Below are 27194 nucleotides of genomic sequence, written 5' to 3'. Positions count from 1 at the left end.
GCCTCACACGGAATAGTTGTTGTTCCATAAGTTATAAAGTGCCTCACATGGAATAGTGTTGTTCTATATGTGATAAAGTGCCTCACATGGAATAGTGTTGTTCTATATGTGATAAAGTGCCTCACATGGAATAGTGTTGTTCTATAAGTAATAAAGTGCCTGACATGGAATAGTGTTGTTCTATAAGTGATAAAGTGCCTCACATGGAATAGTATTGTTCTATAAGTGATAAAGTGCCTCACATGGAATAGTTGTTGTTCCATAAGTGATAAAGTGCCTCACATGGAATAGTGCTGTTCTATTAGTGATAAAGTGCCTCACATGGAATAGTTGTTGTTCTATAAGTGATAAAGTGCCTCACATGGAATAGTTGTTGTTCTATAAGTGATAAAGTGCCTCACATGGAATAGTTGTTGTTCTATACGTGATAAAGTGCCACACATGGAATAGTTGTTGTTCTATAAGTGATAAAGTGCCTCACATGGAATAGTGTTGTTCTATAAGTAATAAAGTGCCTCACATGGAATAGTTGTAGTTCTATAAGTGATAAACGGCCTCACATGGAATAGTTGTTGTTCTATAAGTGATAAAGTGCCTCACATGGAATAGTGCTGTTCTATTAGTGATAAAGTGCCTCACATGGAATAGTTGTTGTTCTATAAGTGATAAAGTGCCTCACATGGAATAGTTTTTGTTCTATAAGTGATAAAGTGCCTCACATGGAATAGTTGTTGTTCTATACGTGACAAAGTGCCTCACATGGAATAGTTGTTGTTCTATAAGTGATAAAGTGCCTCACATGGAATAGTTGTTGTTCTATAAGTGATAAAGTGCCTCACATGGAATAGTTCTTGTTCTATAACTGATAAAGTGCCTCACATGGAATAGTTGTTGTTCTATAAGTAATAATGTGCCTCACATGGAATAGTTGTAGTTCTATAAGTGATAAAGTGCCTCACATGGAATAGTTGTTGTTCTATAAGTAATAAAGTGCCTCACATGGAATAGTTGTTGCTCTATAAGTGATAAAGTGCCTCACATTGAATAGTTGTTGTTCTATAAGTGATACAGTGCCTCACATGGAATAGTTGTTGTTCTATAGGTGATAATGTGCCTCACATGGAATAGTTGTTGTTCTATAAGTGATAAAGTGCCTCACATGGAATAGTTGTTGTTCTATAAGTGATAAAGTGCCTCACATGGAATAGTTGTTGTTGTATAAGTGATAAAGTGCCTCACATGGAATAGTTGTTGTTTCATAAGTGATAAAGTGCCTCACATGGAATAGTTGTTGTTCTATAAGTGGTAAAGTGCCTCACATGGAATAGTGTTGTTCTATAAGTGATAAAGTGCCTCACATGGAATAGTGTTGATCTATAAGTAATAAAGTGCCTCACATGGAATAGTTGTTGTTCCATAAGTTATAAAGTGCCTCACAGGGAATAGTGTTGTTCTATAAGTGATAAACTGCCTCACATGGAATAATGCTGTTCTATAAGTAATAAAGTGCCTGACATGGAATAGTGTTGTTCTAGAAGTGATAAAGTGCCTCACATGGAATAGTATTGTTCTATAAGTGATAAAGTGCCTCACATGGAATAGTTGTTGTTCCATAAGTTATAAAGTGCCTCACATGGAATAGTGTTGTTCCATAAGTGATAAAGTGCCTCACATGGAATAGTTGTTGTTCTATAAGTGATAAAGTGCCTCACATGGAATAGTTGTTGTTCTATACGTGATAAAGTGCCTCACATGGAATAGTTGTTGTTCTATACGTGATAAAGTGCCTCACATGGAATAATTGTTGTTCTATAAGTGATAAAGTGCCTCACATGGAATAGTTGTTGTTCTATAAGTGATAAAGTGCCTCACATGGAATAGTTGTTGTTCTATAAGAAATAATGTGCCTCACATGGAATAGTTGTAATTCTATAAGTGATAAAGTGCCTCACATGGAATAGTTGTTGTTCTATAAGTAATAAAGTGCCTCACATGGAATAGTTGTTGTTCTATAAGTGATAAAGTGCCTCACATGGAATAGTTGTTGTTCTATAAGTGATACGGTGCCTCACATGGAATAGTTGTTGTTCTATAAGTGATAAAGTGCCTCACATGGAATAGTTGTTGTTCTATAAGTGATAAAGTGCCTCACATGGAATAGTTGTTGTTGTATAAGTGATAAAGTGCCTCACATGGAATAGTTGTTGTTCTATAAGTGGTAAAGTGCCTCACATGGAATAGTGTTGTTCTATAAGTGCTAAAGTGCCTCACATGGAATAGTTGTTGTTCCATAAGTGATAAAGTGCCTCACATGGAATAGTTTTTGTTCTATAAGTGATAAAGTGCCTCACAATGAATAGTGTTGTTCTATAAGTAATAAAGTGCCTCACACGGAATAGTTGTTGTTCCATAAGTTATAAAGTGCCTCACATGGAATAGTGTTGTTCTATATGTGATAAAGTGCCTCACATGGAATAGTGTTGTTCTATATGTGATAAAGTGCCTCACATGGAATAGTGTTGTTCTATAAGTAATAAAGTGCCTGACATGGAATAGTGTTGTTCTATAAGTGATAAAGTGCCTCACATGGAATAGTATTGTTCTATAAGTGATAAAGTGCCTCACATGGAATAGTTGTTGTTCCATAAGTGATAAAGTGCCTCACATGGAATAGTGCTGTTCTATTAGTGATAAAGTGCCTCACATGGAATAGTTGTTGTTCTATAAGTGATAAAGTGCCTCACATGGAATAGTTGTTGTTCTATAAGTGATAAAGTGCCTCACATGGAATAGTTGTTGTTCTATACGTGATAAAGTGCCACACATGGAATAGTTGTTGTTCTATAAGTGATAAAGTGCCTCACATGGAATAGTGTTGTTCTATAAGTAATAAAGTGCCTCACATGGAATAGTTGTAGTTCTATAAGTGATAAACGGCCTCACATGGAATAGTTGTTGTTCTATAAGTGATAAAGTGCCTCACATGGAATAGTGCTGTTCTATTAGTGATAAAGTGCCTCACATGGAATAGTTGTTGTTCTATAAGTGATAAAGTGCCTCACATGGAATAATTTTTGTTCTATAAGTGATAAAGTGCCTCACATGGAATAGTTGTTGTTCTATACGTGACAAAGTGCCTCACATGGAATAGTTGTTGTTCTATAAGTGATAAAGTGCCTCACATGGAATAGTTGTTGTTCTATAAGTGATAAAGTGCCTCACATGGAATAGTTCTTGTTCTATAACTGATAAAGTGCCTCACATGGAATAGTTGTTGTTCTATAAGTAATAATGTGCCTCACATGGAATAGTTGTAGTTCTATAAGTGATAAAGTGCCTCACATGGAATAGTTGTTGTTCTATAAGTAATAAAGTGCCTCACATGGAATAGTTGTTGCTCTATAAGTGATAAAGTGCCTCACATTGAATAGTTGTTGTTCTATAAGTGATACAGTGCCTCACATGGAATAGTTGTTGTTCCATAAGTGATAAAGTGCCTCACATGGAATAGTGCTGTTCTATTAGTGATAAAGTGCCTCACATGGAATAGTTGTTGTTCTATAAGTGATAAAGTGCCTCACATGGAATAGTTGTTGTTCTATAAGTGATAAAGTGCCTCACATGGAATAGTTGTTGTTCTATACGTGATAAAGTGCCACACATGGAATAGTTGTTGTTCTATAAGTGATAAAGTGCCTCACATGGAATAGTGTTGTTCTATAAGTAATAAAGTGCCTCACATGGAATAGTTGTAGTTCTATAAGTGATAAACGGCCTCACATGGAATAGTTGTTGTTCTATAAGTGATAAAGTGCCTCACATGGAATAGTGCTGTTCTATTAGTGATAAAGTGCCTCACATGGAATAGTTGTTGTTCTATAAGTGATAAAGTGCCTCACATGGAATAGTTTTTGTTCTATAAGTGATAAAGTGCCTCACATGGAATAGTTGTTGTTCTATACGTGACAAAGTGCCTCACATGGAATAGTTGTTGTTCTATAAGTGATAAAGTGCCTCACATGGAATAGTTGTTGTTCTATAAGTGATAAAGTGCCTCACATGGAATAGTTCTTGTTCTATAACTGATAAAGTGCCTCACATGGAATAGTTGTTGTTCTATAAGTAATAATGTGCCTCACATGGAATAGTTGTAGTTCTATAAGTGATAAAGTGCCTCACATGGAATAGTTGTTGTTCTATAAGTAATAAAGTGCCTCACATGGAATAGTTGTTGCTCTATAAGTGATAAAGTGCCTCACATTGAATAGTTGTTGTTCTATAAGTGATACAGTGCCTCACATGGAATAGTTGTTGTTCTATAGGTGATAATGTGCCTCACATGGAATAGTTGTTGTTCTATAAGTGATAAAGTGCCTCACATGGAATAGTTGTTGTTCTATAAGTGATAAAGTGCCTCACATGGAATAGTTGTTGTTGTATAAGTGATAAAGTGCCTCACATGGAATAGTTGTTGTTTTATAAGTGATAAAGTGCCTCACATGGAATAGTTGTTGTTCTATAAGTGGTAAAGTGCCTCACATGGAATAGTGTTGTTCTATAAGTGATAAAGTGCCTCACATGGAATAGTGTTGATCTATAAGTAATAAAGTGCCTCACATGGAATAGTTGTTGTTCCATAAGTTATAAAGTGCCTCACAGGGAATAGTGTTGTTCTATAAGTGATAAACTGCCTCACATGGAATAATGCTGTTCTATAAGTAATAAAGTGCCTGACATGGAATAGTGTTGTTCTAGAAGTGATAAAGTGCCTCACATGGAATAGTATTGTTCTATAAGTGATAAAGTGCCTCACATGGAATAGTTGTTGTTCCATAAGTTATAAAGTGCCTCACATGGAATAGTGTTGTTCCATAAGTGATAAAGTGCCTCACATGGAATAGTGTTGTTCTATAAGTAATAAAGTGCCTCACATGGAATAGTTGTAGTTCTATAAGTGATAAAGTGCCTCACATGGAATAGTTGTTGTTCTATAAGTGATAAAGTGCCTCACATGGAATAGTTGTTGTTCTATACGTGATAAAGTGCCTCACATGGAATAGTTGTTGTTCTATAAGTGATAAAGTGCCTCACATGGAATAGTTGTTGTTCTATACGTGATAAAGTGCCTCACATGGAATAGTTGTTGTTCTATAAGTGATAAAGTGCCTCACATGGAATAGTGTTGTTCTATAAGTAATAAAGTGCCTCACATGGAATAGTTGTAGTTCTATAAGTGATAAAGTGCCTCACATGGAATAGTTGTTGTTCTATAAGTGATAAAGTGCCTCACATGGAATAGTTGTTGTTCTATAAGTGATAAAGTGCCTCACATGGAATAGTGCTGTTCTATTAGTGATAAAGTGCCTCACATGGAATAGTTCTTGTTCTATAAGTGATAAAGTGCCTCACATGGAATAGTTGTTGTTGTATAAGTGATAAAGTGCCTCACATGGAATAGTTGTTGTTCTATACGTGATAAAGTGCCTCACAAGGAATAGTTGTTGTTCTATAAGTGATAAAGTGCCTCACAGGGAATAGTTGTTGTTCTATAAGTGATAAAGTGCCTCACATGGAATAGTTCTTGTTCTATAAGTGATAAAGTGCCTCACATGGAATAGTTGTTGTTCTATAAGTAATAATGTGCCTCACATGGAATAGTTGTAGTTCTATAAGTGATAAAGTGCCTCACATGGAATAGTTGTTGTTCTATAAGTGATAAAGTGCCTCACATGGAATAGTTGTTGTTCTATAAGTGATACGGTGCCTCACATGGAATAGTTGTTGTTCTATAAGTGATTAAGTGCCTCACATGGAATAGTTGTTGTTGTATAAGTGATAAAGTGCCTCACATGGAATACTGTTGTTCCATAAGTGATAAAGTGCCTCACATGGAATAGTTGTTGTTCTATAAGTGGTAAAGTGCCTCACATGGAATAGTGTTGTTCTATAAGTGATAAAGTGCCTCACATGGAATAGTTGTTGTTCCATAAGTGATAAAGTGCCTCACATGGAATAGTTGTTGTTCTATAAGTGATAAAGTGCCTCACATGGAATAGTGTTGTTCAATAAGTGATAAAGTGCCCAACATAGAATAGTGTTGTTCTATAAGTGATAAAGTGCCTCACATGGAATAGTGTTGTTCTATAAGTGATAAAGTGCCCCACATAGAATAGTGTTGTTCTATAAGTGATAAAGTGCCTCACATGGAATAGTGTTGTTCTATAAGTGATAAAGTGCCTCACATGGAATAGTTGTTGTTCTATAAGTGATAAAGTGCCTCACATGGAATAGTGTTGTTCTATAAGTGATAAAGTGCCTCACATGGAATAGTTGTTGTTCTATAAGTGATAAAGTGCCTCACATGGAATAGTGTTGTTCTATAAGTGATAAAGTGCCTCACATGGAATAGTTGTTGTTCTATAAGTGATAAAGTACCTCACATGGAATGGTGTTGTTCTATAAGTGATAAAGTGCTCCATATGGAAAAGTTACTGGTCTATCAGTGTTACATTGCCACACATGGAATAGTAGTTGGTCTATAAGTGATAAATTGCTTCATCTGGAATAGTTGTTGGTTTATAAGTGAAAGTGCCTTATGTGGAATAGTTTTTGTTCTATAAGAGATAAGGGCCACTTTTTCTCCTAGGTGATATTTTTATACTGTATCTTATCAATAAAATGCCTTTAAAGCCACCAGCAAACAAGAAAATACACAGAATAATTTTGACAGCACTTTTTCACCTACTTTTTTAGTACATTTTTTGAAATTGCAGAGTGCTAAAAAGTTATTTTAAACCTAAACTGTAAGAAAAAAATAGCCCTCTGGGGGATACTTACCTCGAGAGGGGAAGCCTCTGGATCCTAAATGAGGCTTTCCCTGGTCCTATCCAGTGCTGGAAGGCAGCCCCCAAAACCGGAGCCAACAACCATGTTGGCTGTGGAGCAGGCGGAGTAGCGCATGGCATGCAGTATTTACCTTCCCCGCCTCCAGCGCAGGAGCAGTAGCAGCTTTCCGATTGGGCTCGGGTGGAAATAGCCGAGCCCGATCACATGCACTCTACCTGCACAGTAGAGCAGGCCTGATCAGCCTCGGCTATTTCTGCTTCAACCCAATCGGAAAGCCACTACTGCGCCTGCGCAGGATAGCGGTAGGAAAATTATTACCTCCCTGGTGTTTGGGGGTTGACAGCGCTGGAACAGAGGGACAGAGAAGGACGGGGGAAGTCTCATTAGGAACCAGAGGCTTCCCCCTCCTGAGGTAAGTATCCCCCAGAGGGTTCTTTTTTCTTACAGATTTTCTTTAAACAGAAAATGAAAAATTATCTCTTCGGAGAAAACTTTAGAGAAAAAGTGAATTGAATAAGGTCCAGGTGCCTCACATGGAATAGTAATTGGTCTATCGGTGACAAAGGCATCAATTCACCGCCCGTTTTACGCATCCATATCGCTCCATTATTGTCTACTACCGAACACTCCTCTAACTATCCTCGAACAGTGGTGAATTGCAAATAAAATGTTAAAATACCGCATGAGGTAAAATACCGACCTTTTATCACTTACTAATGCTACGTACACACATGCGACAACGATCGTTCGTTAAGAACGACGAACGAACTTTTAATTTTAATTGATGAAAGAACGACCTAAGTAAAGGTAGTTTTAAAATGTGTGTAACGATCTGATCGTTAGAACGAACGTTACATCACAGAAAGCAACTATAGCGCCTGCGCATAAAAATGAGAAGTTCCATGGAGAAATAGTGAAATGCGCATGTCAAGCCTAGTACGAACGATCGTTTCCAACGATGTACTACTTTTGCAAACGATCGTCGTTAGTTAAAATCCGCCGAGACAGAACTTTCTTTTGTAGCGATTTGGCTCGTTCGTCGTTTGCCTTAATAGTCGGTGGTTCGTTTTTTGTAACGATCGTCGTTGGTAAAGATCAGGGAACGATCGTTACAAACGACTATAGTCGCATGTGTGTACGCACCTTAACTCTCCTCTGGTGAATTGAGGCCAAAGTGTCCTACACAGAATAGCTGTAATCTTACTGGAATGATATTGCGGATATGTTACATGGCTAATTCAGTTGTAGACTGGCGCTCGGTAGAATTCTAATTGAACAATAAGATCCTGGGAAAATACGCGACCTGACAACAAGCCGATGGAAATTAGCCGTGGCGGTCTAGCGGTTCTTTCTCGCTCTCCATTTGGCAGATGAAAGTGCTGACGCGAGCGCTTGTTTTCCTGCGCCGTTACAGAGCAGTCATGCTATCTGCCCTCACACATAGAAAAACCGCCTAATTGAAGTGGAAGTTGTGTTTTTGTGATATCTTTTCAAGTAGTCATGTCCCATTCAGCCGGCTCTTTTGTCTCTGTCAGATGCGCGAGTCCCCCAGGCTTCCCCCGGGTGTGTCAGGGATTTGTACCGCGCACTAACCTGCTCTGTACTGAGGAGGTAATGCATCTTCCTGGCTTGGATATCTTTCCTGAGCTCCTCTTTCTCCAAATCTCGCCTGTTTTTCTCTTTGTCAATCATCGCTGCGTATTCGTCCAGCTCCTTCCTGCAACGAAAAACAAAACAGCCGCCGGTTATTAGATGCAGCTGCCCACGCAGGTCTGCGGAAGGAAAAGTTTGTCCTGGTTTATGTAAGTTACTGTAAACAGGCAGAACAATAAATGGATTCTTTTGCAAGAGTCACGAAGAACTTTCGCTTTCCAAACTGGAGTAAGAAAAATGTAGAAGGATGAAAGCTGAGCTCCAGGCGTGAATATTATCATAGTCCTGTGTAGGTAGTCAGCGGAAGAGCTTGTTCTTTGTGATTATTACGTATTTATCTATTCAGTGCTGTTATCCTTTCTAGCTCAGTAGAGTGCAAAGCAAACAACAGTGGGTAACCAATACAGAAAATACTGACATTGTTCAAGAAACACATGCGTGGATGTGCGTTTCATACCGTTTTTCAGTGTGTTGCGGTGCACTTTTTTAAGCAGACCCATGCGTTTACATGCGCTTAAACGCGCTTGAAGGCATTTTTGTTCACAATGTTTTGTTTATTAGATGTAGCAGCTATCAGTAAAGATTTGTAACCATTTGAAAATGTTGTGTCTTTTTTTTAATTATAGGTAAAATCGCATCTCCAAAGCGCCATGTTATGCGCTAAAAAAAGCGCATCCATTCACTTGCATTGCTGTGCGCTTCACAGCGAACGCACAGATGATGCCTGCAACACCACGGTTGTCAAACGGAGAGTAACAACGCGCATAGATAAGAATGTGGTACATTATAATCAATCGAAAAAGCTGTACCTAGAAAAGCGCACAGCGCAATGCACTGTGAAATGTGTACAGCAACGTCCCTAGTGTGAACGAGGCCTAAGAGTTCTGGTTCATCATGAGCTTTCTGGGCCATCCGTGTTCAAGAGGAGAGATGGTCAATCAGATAATTCCAGCATGCATGCAAATTTAAAGTGTACCCAAGGCAGATGCAATGGGCAAATATGGGACACAGAGGCAAGTTCTTATTTAAGGACTTGCCTCAGTGTCCCCTCTGTGCCCCTCTCTGTGCCCCCTGCAACCTGCAGTTTCCCCCCGGATTCTACTGACAAGCAACTTGTTGGCAATCCTAGAGGGGAAGGGGCGTGCTTAGCAGGAGAGGCACTCCTATGTAACGCCCCTTACCCGCCCCTTAGGCCATCCTACTGGCTCTCCCTGCCTTTCACCTGCCCCCTTTCCCTCTTCTGTGTGTTCTGTACACACAGAGCTGTGCATGCAGGGTCATGACCCCAGGGTCAAAAAAGTGAAACTGCTTGCAGGTGGACGAATGGAGCGACGTGGGACATTGTGAAATGTCTCCACCTTTTCAGGGAGGAACGCTGCTTCTGGTAAGTATGTTTATTTTACTGTAACCTTCTGCCTCAGGTACTCTTTAATGCAAACCGGATGCAGCTTGAAAATTAGCCAACCAAAATTGACAGGAAGTACAATTAATTGGTCCAATTGCAAGCTGCAATATAATTTGTTTCAAGCCAGTGCAATGTTATTTAGTGCAGCACTAAGTCATTAAAGGCAACCTGTACCTGCAAATGAATATTACATACTTAACTCGCCGTCAGTTCCTCTCAGAAGCTCACCATTTTCTTCTAATAATTCCATCCAGTTCTGAATAGATCTAACAGTACTTGTCTTTCCGGAAGCTAATAGCCTTAAAGCCCTTTTTCACTATATCAGTTACTGTCAGTTATAACTGAAAGGACAACTGATGCGCAAGGTAATGTCCATGATTCCCTATAGCTCAAGTAATATTAGTGGTTAACAGAGTGCTGACTCAGAAGTTGTTATGGGGTCATCGCCATTTTAAAAAATGGAGAATGATGAATTCCACAACACAAATTGTCCCCTCTGGAATGCCTAACACTAACTTACCCCTCTTCGATGCACAACACTAACCTCTCCTCTCCGATGCATAACTCTAACATCCCTTCCTGTCCAATGCCTAACACTAACCTTCCCTCTCCTTAACACTAAACTTTCCCCCGACCGATGCCTGACACGAACCCCCCCCTCCCCCCCCCACCTCCACTGCCTAACACTAACCTCTCTTATCTGATAACATAATACTCACCTCCCTTCCTGTCCAATGCCTAACACTAACCTCCCCTCTCCCCTGCCTAACACTAAGCTACACCTCCGACCAATGCCTGACACTAACCTTCCCCCCTCCACTGCCTAACACTAACCTCTCCGATACCATAATACTAACCGCCCTTCCTGGCCAATGCCTAACACTAACCTCCCCTCTCCCCTGCCTAACACTAAGCTCCACCCCTGAACATTAGTAGTAAAGAAAAGAGTCTTATATTTTTAATTATCAGTTAAATAACGTTATTTATAACATTGCATCAGATGGTCACAGTTGCAGTTTAGAATCCGCACTCTGTATTTTTAGCTGTAAAACAAAGCAGAGCTAAAGACCATTTGAACGTTCCTGCGGTAAAACCTTATCTCAAGCTGTTTCTCATTGTTTCTTGGCTGTTTAAGCTCTTCAGAAAACGGGACTGACTTCGACCAAGCTGTCGACTAGTACATGCTATTTCCTACCCTGAACATCTTTATCTCAGTCTTTTTCTCAGTCTTCTGTAGCCATGTAAAAATCGTGCAGACCAAATTAATTAAAACATATCTGAAATGGGACAAAAAATATTACTTTTACTTACCTGGGGCTTCTTCCAGCCCCCATAGTCTTTGAGGCCACTCAGTGTTTTTGGGATCCCCTCTGTTGCTGCCACTGTCCCCCTCAGAAAAATCTGCAACCTGGCTTGGTCACGGCTGCTGCGCATGCATGGTCCTGTAAGCGCACCTCCATCAATTGTGCTCCTGCTACCAGGAACAGTCTCCTGCGCATGCACAGCTTGCAAAGGAACTGCACCACGCATGCGCAGAACCCTTCTGGTGACAGGAGCATGACTGGTGGAAGGTGCATGGAGGAGACCACGTATGCACAGTAGCTCACGACCAACCGGGGTCACAGATTTTCCAAGTGGGATAGAGGCACAAAGGAGGAGACCCCGAAGACTACTTGCTGGAAGAAGCCCCGGGTAAGCAAAAGTCATCTTTTTTGTCCCAGCTGTGGCGTGCTTTAAGGAATTGTTCAGTTATAGCTAGATTTGCTGCCTCCCACCTGATCACTACTACACCTTCCTCCTGCTGATTCATGCTGTCTAGCTGAAGAAAAGACAGCATGAGTCATCAGAAGGGAGGGGCTGAGAAGTGATCACATGGAAGCAAGCAGGGGCGTATCTGGGTAATATAACGCCTATGGCAAACATTGAAATTGCACCCTCCCCAGAATAAGTCGCTAGAATTAGCTCCCCAGTATAAGTACCCAGAGGTAGTACCCTAGTATTGGCAGTCAGAGGTAGTCCATCCAGTATAGGCAGCCCCCAGTTTAGGTTGCCCTCCAAGTTAGAGGTATCTCCCTAGTACAAATAGGGCCCTTTAGCATAGGGAGTGAGAGGTGTCCCCAGTATAAGTGCCCCCCAGTATAGGTGGTAGGAGGTGTCCCTTCAGTATAGGTACCTCCCAGTATAATTACTGGGGAGGAGGGGGGGTAGTGAGAGATGTCTCCTAATATAAGAAGCCCACCTCCCCAATTCAGGTAGTGAGAGATGTCTCTGTATAAGTGGTAAGAGGTGCCCCTTCCCCCCAGTAAAGGTAATAAGAGGTATCCACCAGTATAAATCCCCCCCCCCCCCCCATTATAGGGGCAGGCATGGCAGCACAGCACAGGAGCAGGCATGGGGGTGCAGCACAGGGGCAGACATGGCATCCATGATGCTGTGGCGCCCATGGCATTATCCATACCTGCACCCCTCTAGATACGCCACTGGAAGCAAGCAAGTAAGCATGAGTGAATTGCAGGCTTTTGTATGGCTGGATGAGATTGAGAAAAAGAAGTTCAGGGTAGGAAACAATATCTGTTCCATTATAATGTACCAGGATATAACAGTGAATTCATATGCATTGATCTGCTGCAGATTCCTATTAAAGCGCTGTCCTGTACAATGACTGGGAGACAAGAACTATGAAATATAGTTATGCTGTAATAACAAAACAAGGAGTTTAATGCCAGTCGCTCGCTAGAACACAGAGCCAGCCAATGAGAACTCTCGGAGAACACACAACTTGCTATGGGGCACAATGTGCACAGGAGCTTGGGTCAATTAACATCCCTCAGATTCATTCCTGGGAAACAGCTAGTCTAATTAACCTTTGCTTGAAACACTGGAACTTGGCCCATTGATGCGTATAGATTTAATTAAGTGTTAATACCCGATGGCCAGGTCTTTACCATGAGTTACGCACTGCTGGTGTACAGTCGCCGCTCGCCCTTAACCGAAGAGAGAGGCTGTTGAATTATTTGCCCTTTAGTGAGATTGCTTGTATTAGGCTTTGCAAAGTGAGTGTTTAATGTTGTCACCTCCTGTGATCTCCTGCTATGTGATTCACCATTAGGAAGAGCTACGGAGGAAGTATCAGAAAAAAAGAAAAAGTGAGACAGAGTGTATCCTTAAAGAGGACCTCCAGAGTAGATCCTAAAATCCGTCAGCCTGCAAGTAAAACAAAGTTATATTTACCTGAGAGGCCTTGCCCCGCGATGCCGTCTCTGCATCTCTCCACTTCTGGGGCCTGGCCCCGCCTCCTCTCTCTCCCCTGGAGAAAAACGCCAAGCTATTTACTGTAGCTGTATTATAAACTGAACAGAGGCGCCAAAAGAATAAAAACAATATTTAAAATGTTTAAAATTGCTTTGGAGGCAATGGTGAACTTATCTTCCTCAAGCAGACACAAGAAAGCTGTGTAGTTTCAACAAAAATACATTTAATGGTACACTCCAGGGGTAAAATACAATGCGTTTCGCAGGTCTACACCCGCTTCATCAGGCAGTAAAAATAGGAGCATACAGCAGCGTAATGTCAGAGTCACACCTGGCGCCTTTGTCACAAAGGTGCCAGGTGTGACTCTGACATTACGCTGCTGTATGCTCCTATTTTTACTGCCTGATGAAGCGGGTGTAGACCTGCGAAACGCGTTGTATTGTAACCCTGGAGTGTACCATTAAATGTATCTTTGTTGAGACTACACAGCTTTCTTGTGTCTGCTTGAGGGAGGTAAGTCCACCACTGCATCCAAAGCAATTTTAAACATTTTAAATATTGTTTTTATTCTTTAGGCGCCTCTGTTCAGTTTATAATACATTATATATCCACCCCTGGTGGAGGGGGATCCCCCTTTTCTTCACGTCTACAGAGAGCGACTTCTTATTCCTGAGTGGGGACAGGTCAATTTCCCCACCTGCCTGTACAGTGGTTGCCTGGAGGTAACCCTGGTTTGTGAGTATATATTTTACTCCTTCTCATTTTACTAAACTGCCTTGACTTACTACACTATATTGGGCTCTCGGTTCTCTCTCTTTTATATATTTACTGTAGCTATTTACTTTTACTGTAGTAAACAGCTTGGCGTTTTTCTCCGGGGGAGAGAGAGGAGGCGGGGCCAGATGCCGGGAAGTCGGGTGATGCAGGGACTTCGGGACGGCATCGCGGGACAAGGCTTCTCGGGTAAATATAACTTTGCTTTACTTACAAGCTGCCAGATTTTAGGATTTATTCTGGAGGTTCTCTTTAAGATAGGTACCTGCTTGAAGACTGCTGAAGATGAATCAGGGGAACTTCCGGCGACCCGCGATCCCCTGATCCATCTTCTGCAGTGGGTAAAAACAATGGCACGCGACGGGTGCAATGCGGTCGCTGTACTTTTGTGCGGAAGTCTATGGAGATCCGAATGATCTTTGTTATTGGATCCGAAGTGACAGTCCTTTAAAGATGAGCGATCACCTCGAGTGGCTGCATTGTGCGACATCATTTAGCAAGGCTTTGTTAAAGGGAACCTGAGATTAAAGAAGTCTCAGGTACCATACTTACCTGGTGCTTCCTTAAGCCCACTTGAGGCCGCTCCCTTGCTGTCTCCTAGGATGCTCCTATCCCCCGCTGGATGGCTCGGTAGCCTAGTCAAGTCGCGTTTCATCATGCATGCGCGGGCCGACAAGGCGCATGCTCCCATCGCGCTCCCCTCATCGGCAGCGTTCTGCACCTGCAGGGGCCAGGAGCAACCTGGGGAGGCGGCAAGGGACCAAGCGGCCTCAGGGGGGCTTAAAGAGGAACTCCAGTGAAAATAATGTAATAAAAAAGTGCTTGATTTTTACAATAATTATGTATAAATGATTTAGTCAGTGTTTGCTCATTGTAAAATAATTTAAATCCCTGATTTACATTCTGACATTTATCACATGGTGACATTTTTACTGCTGGCAGGTGATGTAGCTGCTGTTTGCTGTTTTGGCAGTTGGAAACATCTGTAAACAGCTATTTCCCACAATGCAACAAGGTTCACAGACAGGAAACTGCCAGGAGTCCCACGGTCCTCAGAGTTTCTTGTGGGAGGGGTTTCACCACAATATCAGTCATACAGCGCCCCCTGATGGGCTGTTTGTGAAAAGGAATAGATTTCTCATGTAAAAGTGGTTATCAGATACTGATTGGGATAAAGTTCAATTCTTGGTCGGAGTTTCTCTTTAAGTGGGCAGAGACCACTGGTACTTAGGTGGTTAAAGTGGACCTGAACTTTTGCAAAGGACAGAAAGGAAAAATGCACCATATATCACCATTCACCACTGTAATTCAATCTCTCAGCTATATCAGGTCATGATCCTCCTTTGCCTCGGTAGAGCTGCTAATTTGTAATCACAGGATGTTAACAATATGTCTGCTTCCATGAAAGCAGGAAGTAGACACACTGCAGATTTATTGCAGGATTTGTATCAGCTGTAACAAAGAAATTATAGCTTGTTATGCTGTTGCATATCTTTTAGAGCAGAGAGGAAGTTCTAAATTCAGGTCCGCTTTATCCCCGGTGAGGTTATGGTAACTAGAAAAGGTCAATTAAATGGCCAAAGCAAAGCGGTACAGTTCATTTGGGGGCTGGTGCACAGCTATACGTTGCTGAAATGCCAGTGGTGATGTGGTGGTAACTTTGGCACCAATGTTTACCTATTATATATAGTTTCTCTTTAAGAGAGCCCCAGGTAAGTATAAAACCTGAGACTGTTTTCGTGTCAGGAACACTTTAAACAGTATCGCAAAAAATCACCGTTAAAAACGCAATGTGGGCACTGGCCTTACATCTCAGTCCGACCTGTAGAGGTGCGACACAGCAAATAAACATATTATGACAGCTAATGGGCAGCACGGTGGCGTAGGGGTTAGCGATCTTGCCTTGCAGCGCTGGGTCCCCGGGTCGAATCCCAGCCAGGGCACCGTCTGCATGGAGTTTGTATGTTCTCCCCGTGTCTGCAGGAGTTTCCCCTGGGCACTCCGGTTTCCTCCCACATCCTAAAAACATACTGATAAGTTAATTGGCTTCCCCCTAAATATTGGCCCTAGACTATGATATATACATAGACATATGACTATGGTAGGGATTAGATTGTGAGCCCCTCTGAGGGGACAGTAAGTGACAAGACAATATACTCTACACAGTGCTGCGTAATATGTCGGCGCTATATAAATACTAAAATAAATAAAAAATAAAAATAAACAGCTGTGCATAATGTGAGAAGCATTTACCTGACACCGCTCCCAGTCTTCCACCATAATATCTGATTTAAATGTCCTAAATATAAATGGCCCAATAGGTCCTAGTAAATAATATTATCCAATAAAGTTACATATAGATATGTCCCTTTTAGCCCTCATAAAATGCTAATCTTGATATGGGCAAATAGGGCTTTTGAGGACAACCAGCTTCTCACTGTATTCAGAGATATAGATTTTTAAGTAGATCACCTAATAATTAAAACATATGTTTTATTATAAACACAAAAATCATATTTAAGAAAATATAGTTAGAACATATTCAAGCTTATATAGCCATCACAGTGATCAGTGTCACATACAATAACAATTCATCATACAATTTTTCAATTGCCCCCCCTGTATGGGGAGCTTTTTAACGGAATTCGTTCCCAAGTAGTTACCCCCACTAATAAACTAAAGTGGGGTCTCACTGGGATCAGATTCCACCATAATATCAACAATTAGGACCTCATATGCAGTTAACTTTTTCTCCCAAGTTTTATCCTAGGTGATATTTTTACACATTATGGGCTTGATTCACTAAGACAAATAGCACGCCTTATCAAAGGTAACACGCCTTATCAGAGTAGCATAGCGAGCGCTACAAACCTGCAGGGGCTCAGGGCAGGACGAGTGGAGCTCTCGTCATTGGCAATTAACAGGCATAAGTTCGCTGTGCTACTCTGATAAGGCGTGATAACTTTGATAAGGCGTGCTATTTGTCTTAGTGAATCAAACCCTATGTCAATAAAATGCATTTAAAACCACCAGCAAGCAAGAAAAAAAACTTACATTATTTACTTTTTCACCTACTTTTTCCAGAGCAAAGTGCTGAAAAGTTATTTTAACTATCCTGGGACCGCCTAATGCCGATGGGCGTCAAGTCCTGGGGCTGGGATTTGCAGGAGATCGCACGAAGGCTGCGCGCGCATCTCCTTCTCAGGGGGCGGAGCTCCGCCTCGCCTCAGGTGACTGTTAGACGGCGAAACCAAAGTCTTTTCACTAAGTACAGCGCTGCGATCAGCAGCAGCGCTGTACTGGGGACAGCCGTGTGACACGAGACAAGAGAGCGATTGGCTGTCATAGGCAGAAGCCTATGACAGCCGATCGCCAGGATTGGCCGGCTGGGGGGAGGGAGGGGTTTGTTAAAAGAAACAGAGTAAAAATACAAACAAAAACACTCAAATATTTATTTAAAAATAAATAAACAACTGGGGGGGCGATCAGACCCCACCGAAAGAGAGCTCTGTTGGTGGAGGGAAAAGGGGGGGTGGAATCACTCGTGTGCTGTGTTCTGCGGCCCTGCAGCTTGGCCTTAAATCATGGGGGGCAGCAAAACTTTCAATGCTCACATCCCTTCTCTGCTCTTGGTGACCTTCACGGCCTTGGGGCCTTCTCGCCAATAACTTTATTACTACTTATCACAACAAAATGATCTATTCCTTGTTTTTTTTTTCACCACAAATTAGGCTGTGAGTGATACTTTCTTCAGTAATTACTTTATTATCTATGTATTTTATAGGAATAAACAAGAACAAAATGAAAAATACATTATTTCTCCAATTACATCCCCTATAGTTCTAAAATAAGCAATGCTACTGTAAATAAAACCCACACATTTTATTTGCGCACTAGTCCAGGATATCACAACATTTCAATTATATTCCTAGTACAATGTATGGTGACAATATATTATTTGGAATTAAAGGTGTATTTTTTCTGTTTTGGGTTTTTTGTGTCTAGTCAATTACAAGACCTAATTTACTAAAATAACAGTAAGATACCCTCATGACATACATATTCGAAAGGCTTCACTAAGGCAACAATGTATGTATTTTTTTAAAAACAGTTTTTGTGGTAACTGGGGGTGGGGGGGGGGTCTTTGGAAGGGATTCATTGTATTAATTTGTATTCATTGATTTACAGTGACTGAGCTACAAACACTATCCTGGGTTACCAGAGGGTGTTCTTTTCTTTTACAGTCTTACTTTCAGTATTATGAATGGACATGGCCCCTAATTAGGGTGATGTCCATTTATTCCAAGCACTGCGATTGGTTCGAGGAACATTTGTGCCCCTTCACCCAATACGGATCTTCTAATCTTGACGGGTACGAGTGGTGGGTGCACCTGCACATGTGCATGACAGCCGCGAGCAATGCATTAAAATGTGCGGAGCCGTTAAGAGGCGCCAGCAGGATGTTCTAATGCGGCAGCTTGCCTCTAACAGGTTAACGGACTGCTATCATGAAAAAAATGTAAAATTTTAAATTCATACATATCAAATGTACATAGAATGCACTATAAATGACATTTTCCTATGTTTCTGTCCCTTACAGTAAGTAGCAAAAAGTTGATAGCAGTAAAACGCGCCATGAGGATGGGGAATTCTGGGTATTACTTCTAAGGATCTATACAGCGACATGAGCCAGCTTCCCTAGTATTTGCAACACTGGTGTGGCTGTTGAACTGAACAACTGCAGTTCAGTAGATTATTTGGAAGATAAAGAAATAACTGAGCATAACCCATGACTTAAAATTGTACAATTTTTCGGGATAGTGTTCCTTTAAAGTGTACCCCAGGCAATATGTGACATGATGAGATAGTGTATGTACAGCACAAAACATATGAATAACCAGGCTGTTTTACTTGTTTTATTTTGCTGTCTGAAAGAGTTAATTTCTAGGCATGGAAGTGACAGCTTCTGGCTTGTGGGTACCTTGTCAGGAATATAGTAAACATCAGAGAAAAGCAGATTACAGCCATAAAAGTTTTCCTAGCAGAATACAACTTCTGAGGGCAGGGAGAGATCAAATACATGAACTATTGATCTTTTTCTAACTCTGGGACACTTAATAGGCTGCCACTGATTAGAGACAGTAAAACATTCAACCTACTTTGTAGATGTTTAAATATAAAAGAAAACCCTGGGGTACTGAAAAAAAGTATTTTTAGGAGTAGGAGGATAAATATACGTGTTTATCTCATCAGTTTATTTTCACCTCGGTTACACTTTAATTTTCAGTTTCGCTGTCTTGAAGGGGTTAAATACCACCCCTAAATTTCTGTTAAGGCAGCCGGCTCCCTGTAATCTAAGTACAACATATGACAGTCCATGAGCAACCTCTGTCTGTGAAGGATGTGCTGGCTTGTCTCCTATACTGTTGTTACGCTAATACTCGATCTCGCCAAGCTGTGCATTGTAGATGGCGCTTGCGAGCTGGTACACGGCGACCCCTCTGACCTCCCCTCGCAGGGCTGTTATTAATCGCTAACTTAACAGGTAAAGCCAAACAAATTTGTTTCCATTGAAAGGATCTCTATCTGTGTCGAAAAATTTGTGCTGCACCAAACAAACCTCATTAGCCGCGTCCACTTTTTGACAGAGAACAAAGGAGGCGGCGGGACGGATGACCTTTGTCTGTCCTTATGTAAGGGATTTTAGAGGTTACCGAGAAAACTCACTGGAAAAGACACTAATTAAAGGGGCGACAGAAAGAAAGGCATCGACTTTAAGGATAGGGCCGCTTGTCTGGAGACCCACAAGGGCTAAAGAAGCGGGTATTTTACTGCAGAGAGCAAATGTATGTTCCCCCGTGTTTTTTTAAATAAAACATATTTTTTCAAGAGCCTGTTTTAATTTCTGTTCATTTTATTTACCTTTTATGAACATTTACCTGTCCCTTTTACCTGTCTGTAAACTGAATGATGTATGAGTGATTATAATTTTAGTTCTTATAACGTTCTTTTTTGTTACAAAAACTTGTTTAACCATTTAACCTTCCTGGCGGTAACCCCGAACGTAGCACTTTGCTAGCTGCGTGTCCACTCAGATAGCCGCCGCTCACCGCCAGGCCCCCCAGACCTCGTGCGCTGCCTGGCCAATCAGTGCCAGGCAGCGCTGAGGGGTGGATCGGGACTCCCAAAGACGTCACGACGTTGGTGACATCATCCCGCCCGTCGCCATTGGCTTACATTGCAAGACGCGGTCAGGAGCCAATGAAAGCGGCTTCTGACCGGCTCACATGACTCTGCCATCATAGAAACGGCAGAGTGAATCCCGACATGCGGCGGTGACGGCGGTTGCGACGGGTATGTGTGGCTATTCGTCGTTATTTCGTCTGGATTCCGCCGTTCCTGTACCAGTGGTCTCTGGTCCTTAAAGAGGAACTACAGTGAAAATAATGTAATAAAAAAAGTGCTTCATTTTTACAATAATTATGTATAAATGATTTCGTCAGTGTTTGCCCATTGTAAAAGCTTTCCTCTCCCTGATTTACATTCTGACATTTATCACATGGTGACATTTTTACTGTTGGCAGGTGATGTAGATGCTGCATGTTTTTTTGGAAGTTAGAAACAGCTGTAAACAGCTATTTCCCACAATGCAACAAGGTTCACAGACAGGAAACTGCCAAGAGTACTTACTCAGAATTTCTTTGTGGGAGGGGTTTCACCACAATATCAGCCATACAGCACCCCCTGATGGTCTTTTTGTGAAAAGGAATAGATTTCTCATGTAAAAGGGGTATCCGCTACTGATTGGGATAAAGTTCAATTCTTGGTCGGAGTTTCTCTTTAAGTGGGCAGAGACCACTGGTACTTAAGTGGTTAAAGTGGACCTGAACTCTTGCAAAGGACAGAAAGGAAAAATGCACCATATATCATCAGTATCACCACTGTAATTTAATCTCTCAGCTATATCAGCTCATGATCCTCCTCTGTCTCGGTAAAGCTGCTAATTTGTAATCACAGGATGTTAACCCTATGTCTGCTTCCATGAAAGCAGGAAGTAGACACACTGTAGATTTATTGCAGGATTTGTATCAGTTGTAACAAAGAAATTATAGCTTGTTATGTTGTTGCATATCTTTTAGAGCAGAGAGGAAGTTCTAAATTCAGGTCCGCTTTATCCCCGGTGAGGTTATGAGAACTAGAAAAGGTCAATCAAATGACCAAAGCAAAGCGTACAGTTCATTTGGGAGCTGGTGCCAGTGGTGATGTGGTGGTAACTTTGGCACCAATGTTTACCTATTATACCGCAAAGAAAGGTATCAGACTGGCACCATCAGTCATATTAATGCTCTTTTATTGATTAAAGTTGCAATACAGCCATATATGCGGCATTTCGAAGCTCCAGCTTTTTTCTCAAGCTAGGCTGATTGTCAAATGCATCATATACACTCATATCAATGCTTTATATAGTACACATGTGAAGGATATAGCCAATAGCATGGGTACATACCTCTCAACTAATCACTACGGTCCATACCAAGTCGGACTTGATGGGGAACTGTGCTACTGATATCCCATTGGACTGCCTTAGAAGGCCACTCCTCTCCAAGTTCCAAATATGCTAGTCGCAACGGCTATATCCGCTTCTGTGTGTCGAAGACTCCCCTGTCTCAAACATCCGCCCACCACTCGGCGGACCTGATAGGAGACAATGCGGAGTCACGTGAGAGGGCGTGACGTGACCCGTCAACACCACCCACTACCGCCAGCATGCCAATGACTAGAGCGCTCACCATCATAGATGGAATGTGAAAGCGGTATGCTGCCTATTATACCGCAAAAGCACCAGCCATGAAGATTTTGGTCAACACCACTTGAAGCAAACCTGAACGGAAAATAAACTGATGATTTTCAGTTTGAAATATAAAAAAGGAGGTTTAATATTTTATTGTCTCAGCTGAATGACACAGTCTCAGTGTCTGAGAGCTACAATCCATGGTCTATTGATATTTTTTTAATCTATTCTTTACATTCAGAATCTTTTCTCTGCCGGTAAACAGTTTTATGACTTGTAACTAGTTATCAGTGACACTTACTCTATAATCTAACTAGGTACCGACTAGAGAGAAACTGTCATTTGCATACTTGCATGTTTAACCTTTTCAGTGAGAAAAACAAAAAAATAGCACAACCTAGTCATCATCAGGTTGATTTGGGAAAATGCGGTAAACCTACCGAGCACAAGCAGCGCAGGATAAAATTAGCTCCTACATGATACAAGTAGTCCTGTTAGTGTAGAGTGCGCTCTGAAGTCAAGCGCAATCCTTCTTACTTCCGCACGACGTGCTGTAGTGTGACCACGACACTTCAATAGCGCGCCTGCTACTACATTAATTAATGGATGTTAGAAGGATCGCGGATCATTGAAATACCCTTACGCGCCCCACGGACTATAGCATTGCTGCTACACCTGGGTAAGAAAGCCTGCAGTAGACTGATAAAGATTCTAGATTATGGTGCACCGATTTTACACATAGCTTTAGGCCTTCCTAAGAAGAAAAATAAAGCAGACACAAAAATACTAGATTAGAAATAACTGCGAAATCAGTATAAACAAACCACTAAACTCACTGCTGTGGGTTGTGGGCTTTCAGAAGGTGTTCATACTGGTTGATGAACAGGACCTGACTCAGCGGTACGAGCGGACCGCGAGATTTATAAGGCCACCATGTTTGCAGAAGGTTGGACAGCAGTGACCTTTGCCCCATCTGTATATCAAACTCAAGAAAGTCCCACTAATTCATCTAAATAATGACTGTTACCCTGGCATGTCGGAGAGGGGTCCATATTGAAGTGTCATTACTGGCGTTCCCATCACAGTCCCCTGCTGCTCACTCCATCTGGAATGACAACACTGGTCTTGTATGGAACCTTATCGCTTGCAATGAGGCTTCCTGTTTTGTTTTTTTCTCTTGGCTCTGACCTTATGTATCGGTGTGCAAAGTTCAGCCTTGTGGCCTCTCGTGCTTTTCTAGGATGGATATTTTTCAGGTCAAGCTCACTTGTCTTAGGAGTCATTCCCGGGAGAGCAAATCTAGAATTAAGGAAACCCACTGGTTGTAGAAGGAAGCCAGAGTAGCTTCATGCGTACCCTTGCATTACCGTGCATGGCTGTCATTATTAAGCTAAGTGGGGAGAGTATGCACAGCGTGCCAAAACATCAAAGTAGTTGCAAACAGCACAATGAGTAAAAAGAAATTCTTCCTACCTATTTTAGCTTAACCACTTTGCATCCATACCTTGTTTCCCCCTTACGGACCAGAGCAGTTCTAACATTTTAGCTATGTCCCTATTTACTCTGCAATAATGTTATTCCTACTTATGACACCTAAATGAAATATATATTGTTTTTTTCAAGACTAACTAGGCTTTCATTGTATGCCATTTTTTCCCTCGAACAATTTTGTTTTCTATGCATTTTAATAGGAAAAAGAGGAAAAAAACACATTATTTCTCAGTGTTACCAATTCCACTTAGAAAATAAAAAGCTCTACTGTAGATAAAAACACAAAGTTTGTTCAGCTATTTCTACTGTTTATCACAAAACTTAAATTATGTTCCTGTCACAAATTATGGTGAAGATATTTGGTTCTGAAATAATGCTACAATGTGTATTTTTCACTATGAACTGAGAAAATAAAAGCATTTTTAATGGTAAAAAATCGATCTTATTGGCTCAGGGAACATATATTCCCTTTCACTGCAGCAAATAGTGCCCGGAGGTTTTGAACAGGAGCAAGCCCAATCGTGCACAGTAGTGCTTCAGCTACACGACTTATATCTACGTCCTCATAGCTTAGATGAAGTCACAAAAGACGTAGATATACTGTAGTGGTGGAACAAGTGGTTAACCACTTCAGCACCACAGGGTTTTTTGCTTAAAAACCAGAGCAATTGTCACATTTCAGCGCTCCTCCCATTCATTCACCAATAACTTTATTGCTACTCATCAGATGTAAATGATCTATATCTTGTTTTTTTGCCACACATTATGCTTTGTGAGGGTGATATTTGCTTTTAGTAATTATGTTATTATCTGTGCATTTTAAAGGGAAAAATGAGAAAAAAAAGAAAAAATACACTATTTCTCCATTTCCATCCACTATAGTTTTCAAATAAACAATGTTACCATAGGTAAAACCCACACATTGTATTTGTTCATTTGTCCTGGTTATCTCAACATTTAAATAATGTTCCTAGTACAATGTATGGCGATAATATATTAGTTTCTGGTTTGTGTTTGTTGTTTTCTCATTGTACTCTATCAGTAATTAAAAGCCCTTATCTTCATGATTAACAGTAATACACTCTCATGGCATACATATTTTAAAAGCTAAGTCCCTAGGGTAACTATGTATTCTCTTTTCAATGCTGTCACTTTTGTTGTTTTTACAAGTATTTATTTGGGGGTACAGAGTTCATGAAAACAACAGTTTTATTGTTTTTCATTCAGTTTTCCAGTAAAAAAAAATCACATGACTTAGCCCTCAGTTGTCAAACACCACAAAATCTATTCTCTCACTTGTCACGGTTAAAATGATACCCTATATACATAATCAGATAGCTTATTGGGCATACAGCACACTGTTTACCACAAGTACGCCTATCTACTCCCCTGAGCTTCAGATGAAGTTTTGTGGGGAGTAGATAAGCGTAGCAAGGGTTTCAAAGTGGTTAAACAAAATTTTTTGTTTAAAAGCTGCTGGTGAATTCTAGTCTCTGTTGGCATATCCCATTTGGCTGCCTAGTGCAGCCAAAGGACCGTGTGGTAGGGGGAAGTTATATATACTTGTATATTTACTTGTCTCCGGACAGCTGGTCAAAGAGGCTGCTACACTAACCACTCCATAACCTGGTTATACTTAATACTACACTATATTGGGCTCTCGGTGTCTCTTTCTGTTTTCCTCCAACATTGTCATGTCCAGGCGGCTGCTGCTGTGCTGCTGTGCGATCGCGTGCCGCCCCCCATTAGCCCGGAGATCAATGAATGGGAACATAGTTCCCATTTATTGATCCAAGTCCCGGGTAGAAAGACCGATGTTTTTCTCATCAGAAGCCAGTCTTTCTTACAAAAAAAAAGTTTCCCGTCCTCCATATGCTTCCTGGAAGTGAGAACTTCGCTTCCAGGGCTAAAAAAAAAAAAAATTCACTGTGGACATCTTGTGGCCAAATAGTAAAACTACATCTACATACATTTTTTAATAAAATAAACCCACATTATTACATTTAAAATTAACTGTTTACCTCCCACACCAAAAATTACCCAAATAAAATGTTTTAATGGAAAAAAAATTACATTAAAGAAAAGAAGGTATATTACAAACATTTTTTAAATTATAAGCTTGTAAATAGTGATGGACGCAAAACTGAAAAAATGCACCTTTATTTCCAAATAAAATACTGGCGCCATACATTGTGATAAGGACATAATTTTAATGGTGAATAAACGGGACAAATGGGCAAATAAAATACATAGGTTTTAATTACGGTAGCATGTATTATATTAAAGCTATAATGGCCGAAAACTGAGAAATAATGATTTTTTTCCCTTTTTTTCTTTATATTCCCGTTACAATGCATTTAGAAAAAAATAATTCTTAGCAAAATGTACCACCCAAAGAAAGCCTAATTAGTGGCAGAAAAAAAACAAGATATAGATCAATTCATTGTGATAAGTAGTGATAAAGTTATTGGCGAATGAATGGGAGGTGAAAATTGCTCTGATGCATAAGGTGAAAAATACCCGCGGTCTGAAATGGTTAATGTAAACCTGAGATGGGGACTTAAAAAAAAAAGAAAAAAATATATAGTACATTCCTGGGGCTTTCTCCAGCACCCTCCAGGCTTATCGCTCCCACGCCGTCCTCCTCTGCCTCCTCATTTGTCCATAATTTGCCCTGGAAATTCTTCCAGTCTGGGGCCAACTGCGCATGCGCGGCCCGCCACTGGTGCACTCTCATCGCCGGGAGCGTTCTGCACGACGGGAGCAAGACACAGAAGTGTGCTTGCCCGGACTGCGCCTGTGCTGACTGGCCCCGACTGGGTGACTTATCTGGGCCAGTTGCAGACGAAGGAAGAGGCAGAGGAGGACAGTGAGGAAGGGAGCTGGAGGACAGTCAGCCTAGAGGGGCTCGTGGAAGCCATAGGAATGTATATATTTTTTCTTAAAGTATAAAATCCCTGGATCAACTGGGAATTGCCTAATAATTATAGCCGTGTGAGGTTACATCTGGTTCATTCAGCTCCCATACAGAGAAATGATCACCTTTTGAATGTTTTAGGTTGTAGAGTTGTCAGAGGAATTTAGAGGAACCCCTTAAAAAAAAAAAAAAAACACGTCCAAAGCTACGATCACCTCCATCTTCACCTTTTACTGTTTAGAATTAGAAGAGGTTTCTGTAGGTCTTTATCACATGCTCTGTCAGGTCCAGCATGTTATACATATTGGGTTACATACTCATTCTAATGATAAGGATTGCTTCCTGACCATTGATCACGCTTAATTGATTAAAATGGCCTTGCTTACATTAATCTGAACCTATCTTCCAGTGGTGACGTGCTAGAAGTATTCAGGCTGGAATTACCGGATGATTAGCTGAAGGACTGATGGCTCCAGGTCATTTTAAGAAAGCGACAAGAACAATCTCAGGAAGAGAGGACCAGAAATGGAATGACAATCTTGTAATGGTCCTGCATGAAGCTTGACAAGTATCTCATAATGCCCGTGGGCTAAAGAGCTATTCCCATGAAACGCCCTTGAGATTTATTTCTGGAGAACGTTATTAAAAGATCTTACAAATAAAAACAAGCGTTCTGACACTTCTGTTTGTGCCTGTGGAGAAATAGCACATAATCGTATGCTTTGGAGAGGTTTATTGGAGAGGATAGCTGTCCGGCAATGAAAGGCTGGCTTTGTTCCTGAGAGGGAACGTATTCTGCAGCAGTTCCCATCTTTTCTATAACAGCCCCCTTGACCACTGTTTCCCAACACAGCAGGAAAAAAGGGCGCAAGAGCCCTTGCAGTAAAAATGGTGCCACCATAGGCACCTATATTAAAAGCCGCATTTTGCCGCATGATAGGGAAATTTGGGCACACGGCGGCAGCAGCTAGCGGGCACCTCGGGGCACCACATTTTACCTTCTTTGCCGCAAATCACTGCTTTTAGATATGCGGCTATGAAGGTACATTTCGGCTCCTGGAGGC

At 41.1% G+C, this 27194-nt stretch overlaps 1 protein-coding gene across 2 annotated transcripts in view; it reads right to left on the bottom strand.

Moving 5' to 3' along the window:
* The window catches only part of SPATA17 (spermatogenesis associated 17), a 262006-nt gene that overhangs the window by 108953 nt on the left and 125859 nt on the right, over positions 1-27194 (bottom strand). For both annotated transcript variants that reach the window (XM_068232905.1, XM_068232904.1), the window contains exon 6: positions 8440-8563. In XM_068232905.1, the coding sequence (XP_068089006.1) occupies positions 8440-8563 (124 nt within the window). The remainder of the gene's footprint in view (positions 1-8439; positions 8564-27194) is intronic.

The sequence above is a fragment of the Hyperolius riggenbachi genome, chromosome 4, assembly GCF_040937935.1.
Source record: "Hyperolius riggenbachi isolate aHypRig1 chromosome 4, aHypRig1.pri, whole genome shotgun sequence".
NCBI lineage: Eukaryota > Metazoa > Chordata > Amphibia > Anura > Hyperoliidae > Hyperolius > Hyperolius riggenbachi.
Note: the sequence above shows the minus strand (reverse complement) of the source record. Positions and strands in the feature narration are given on the sequence as shown.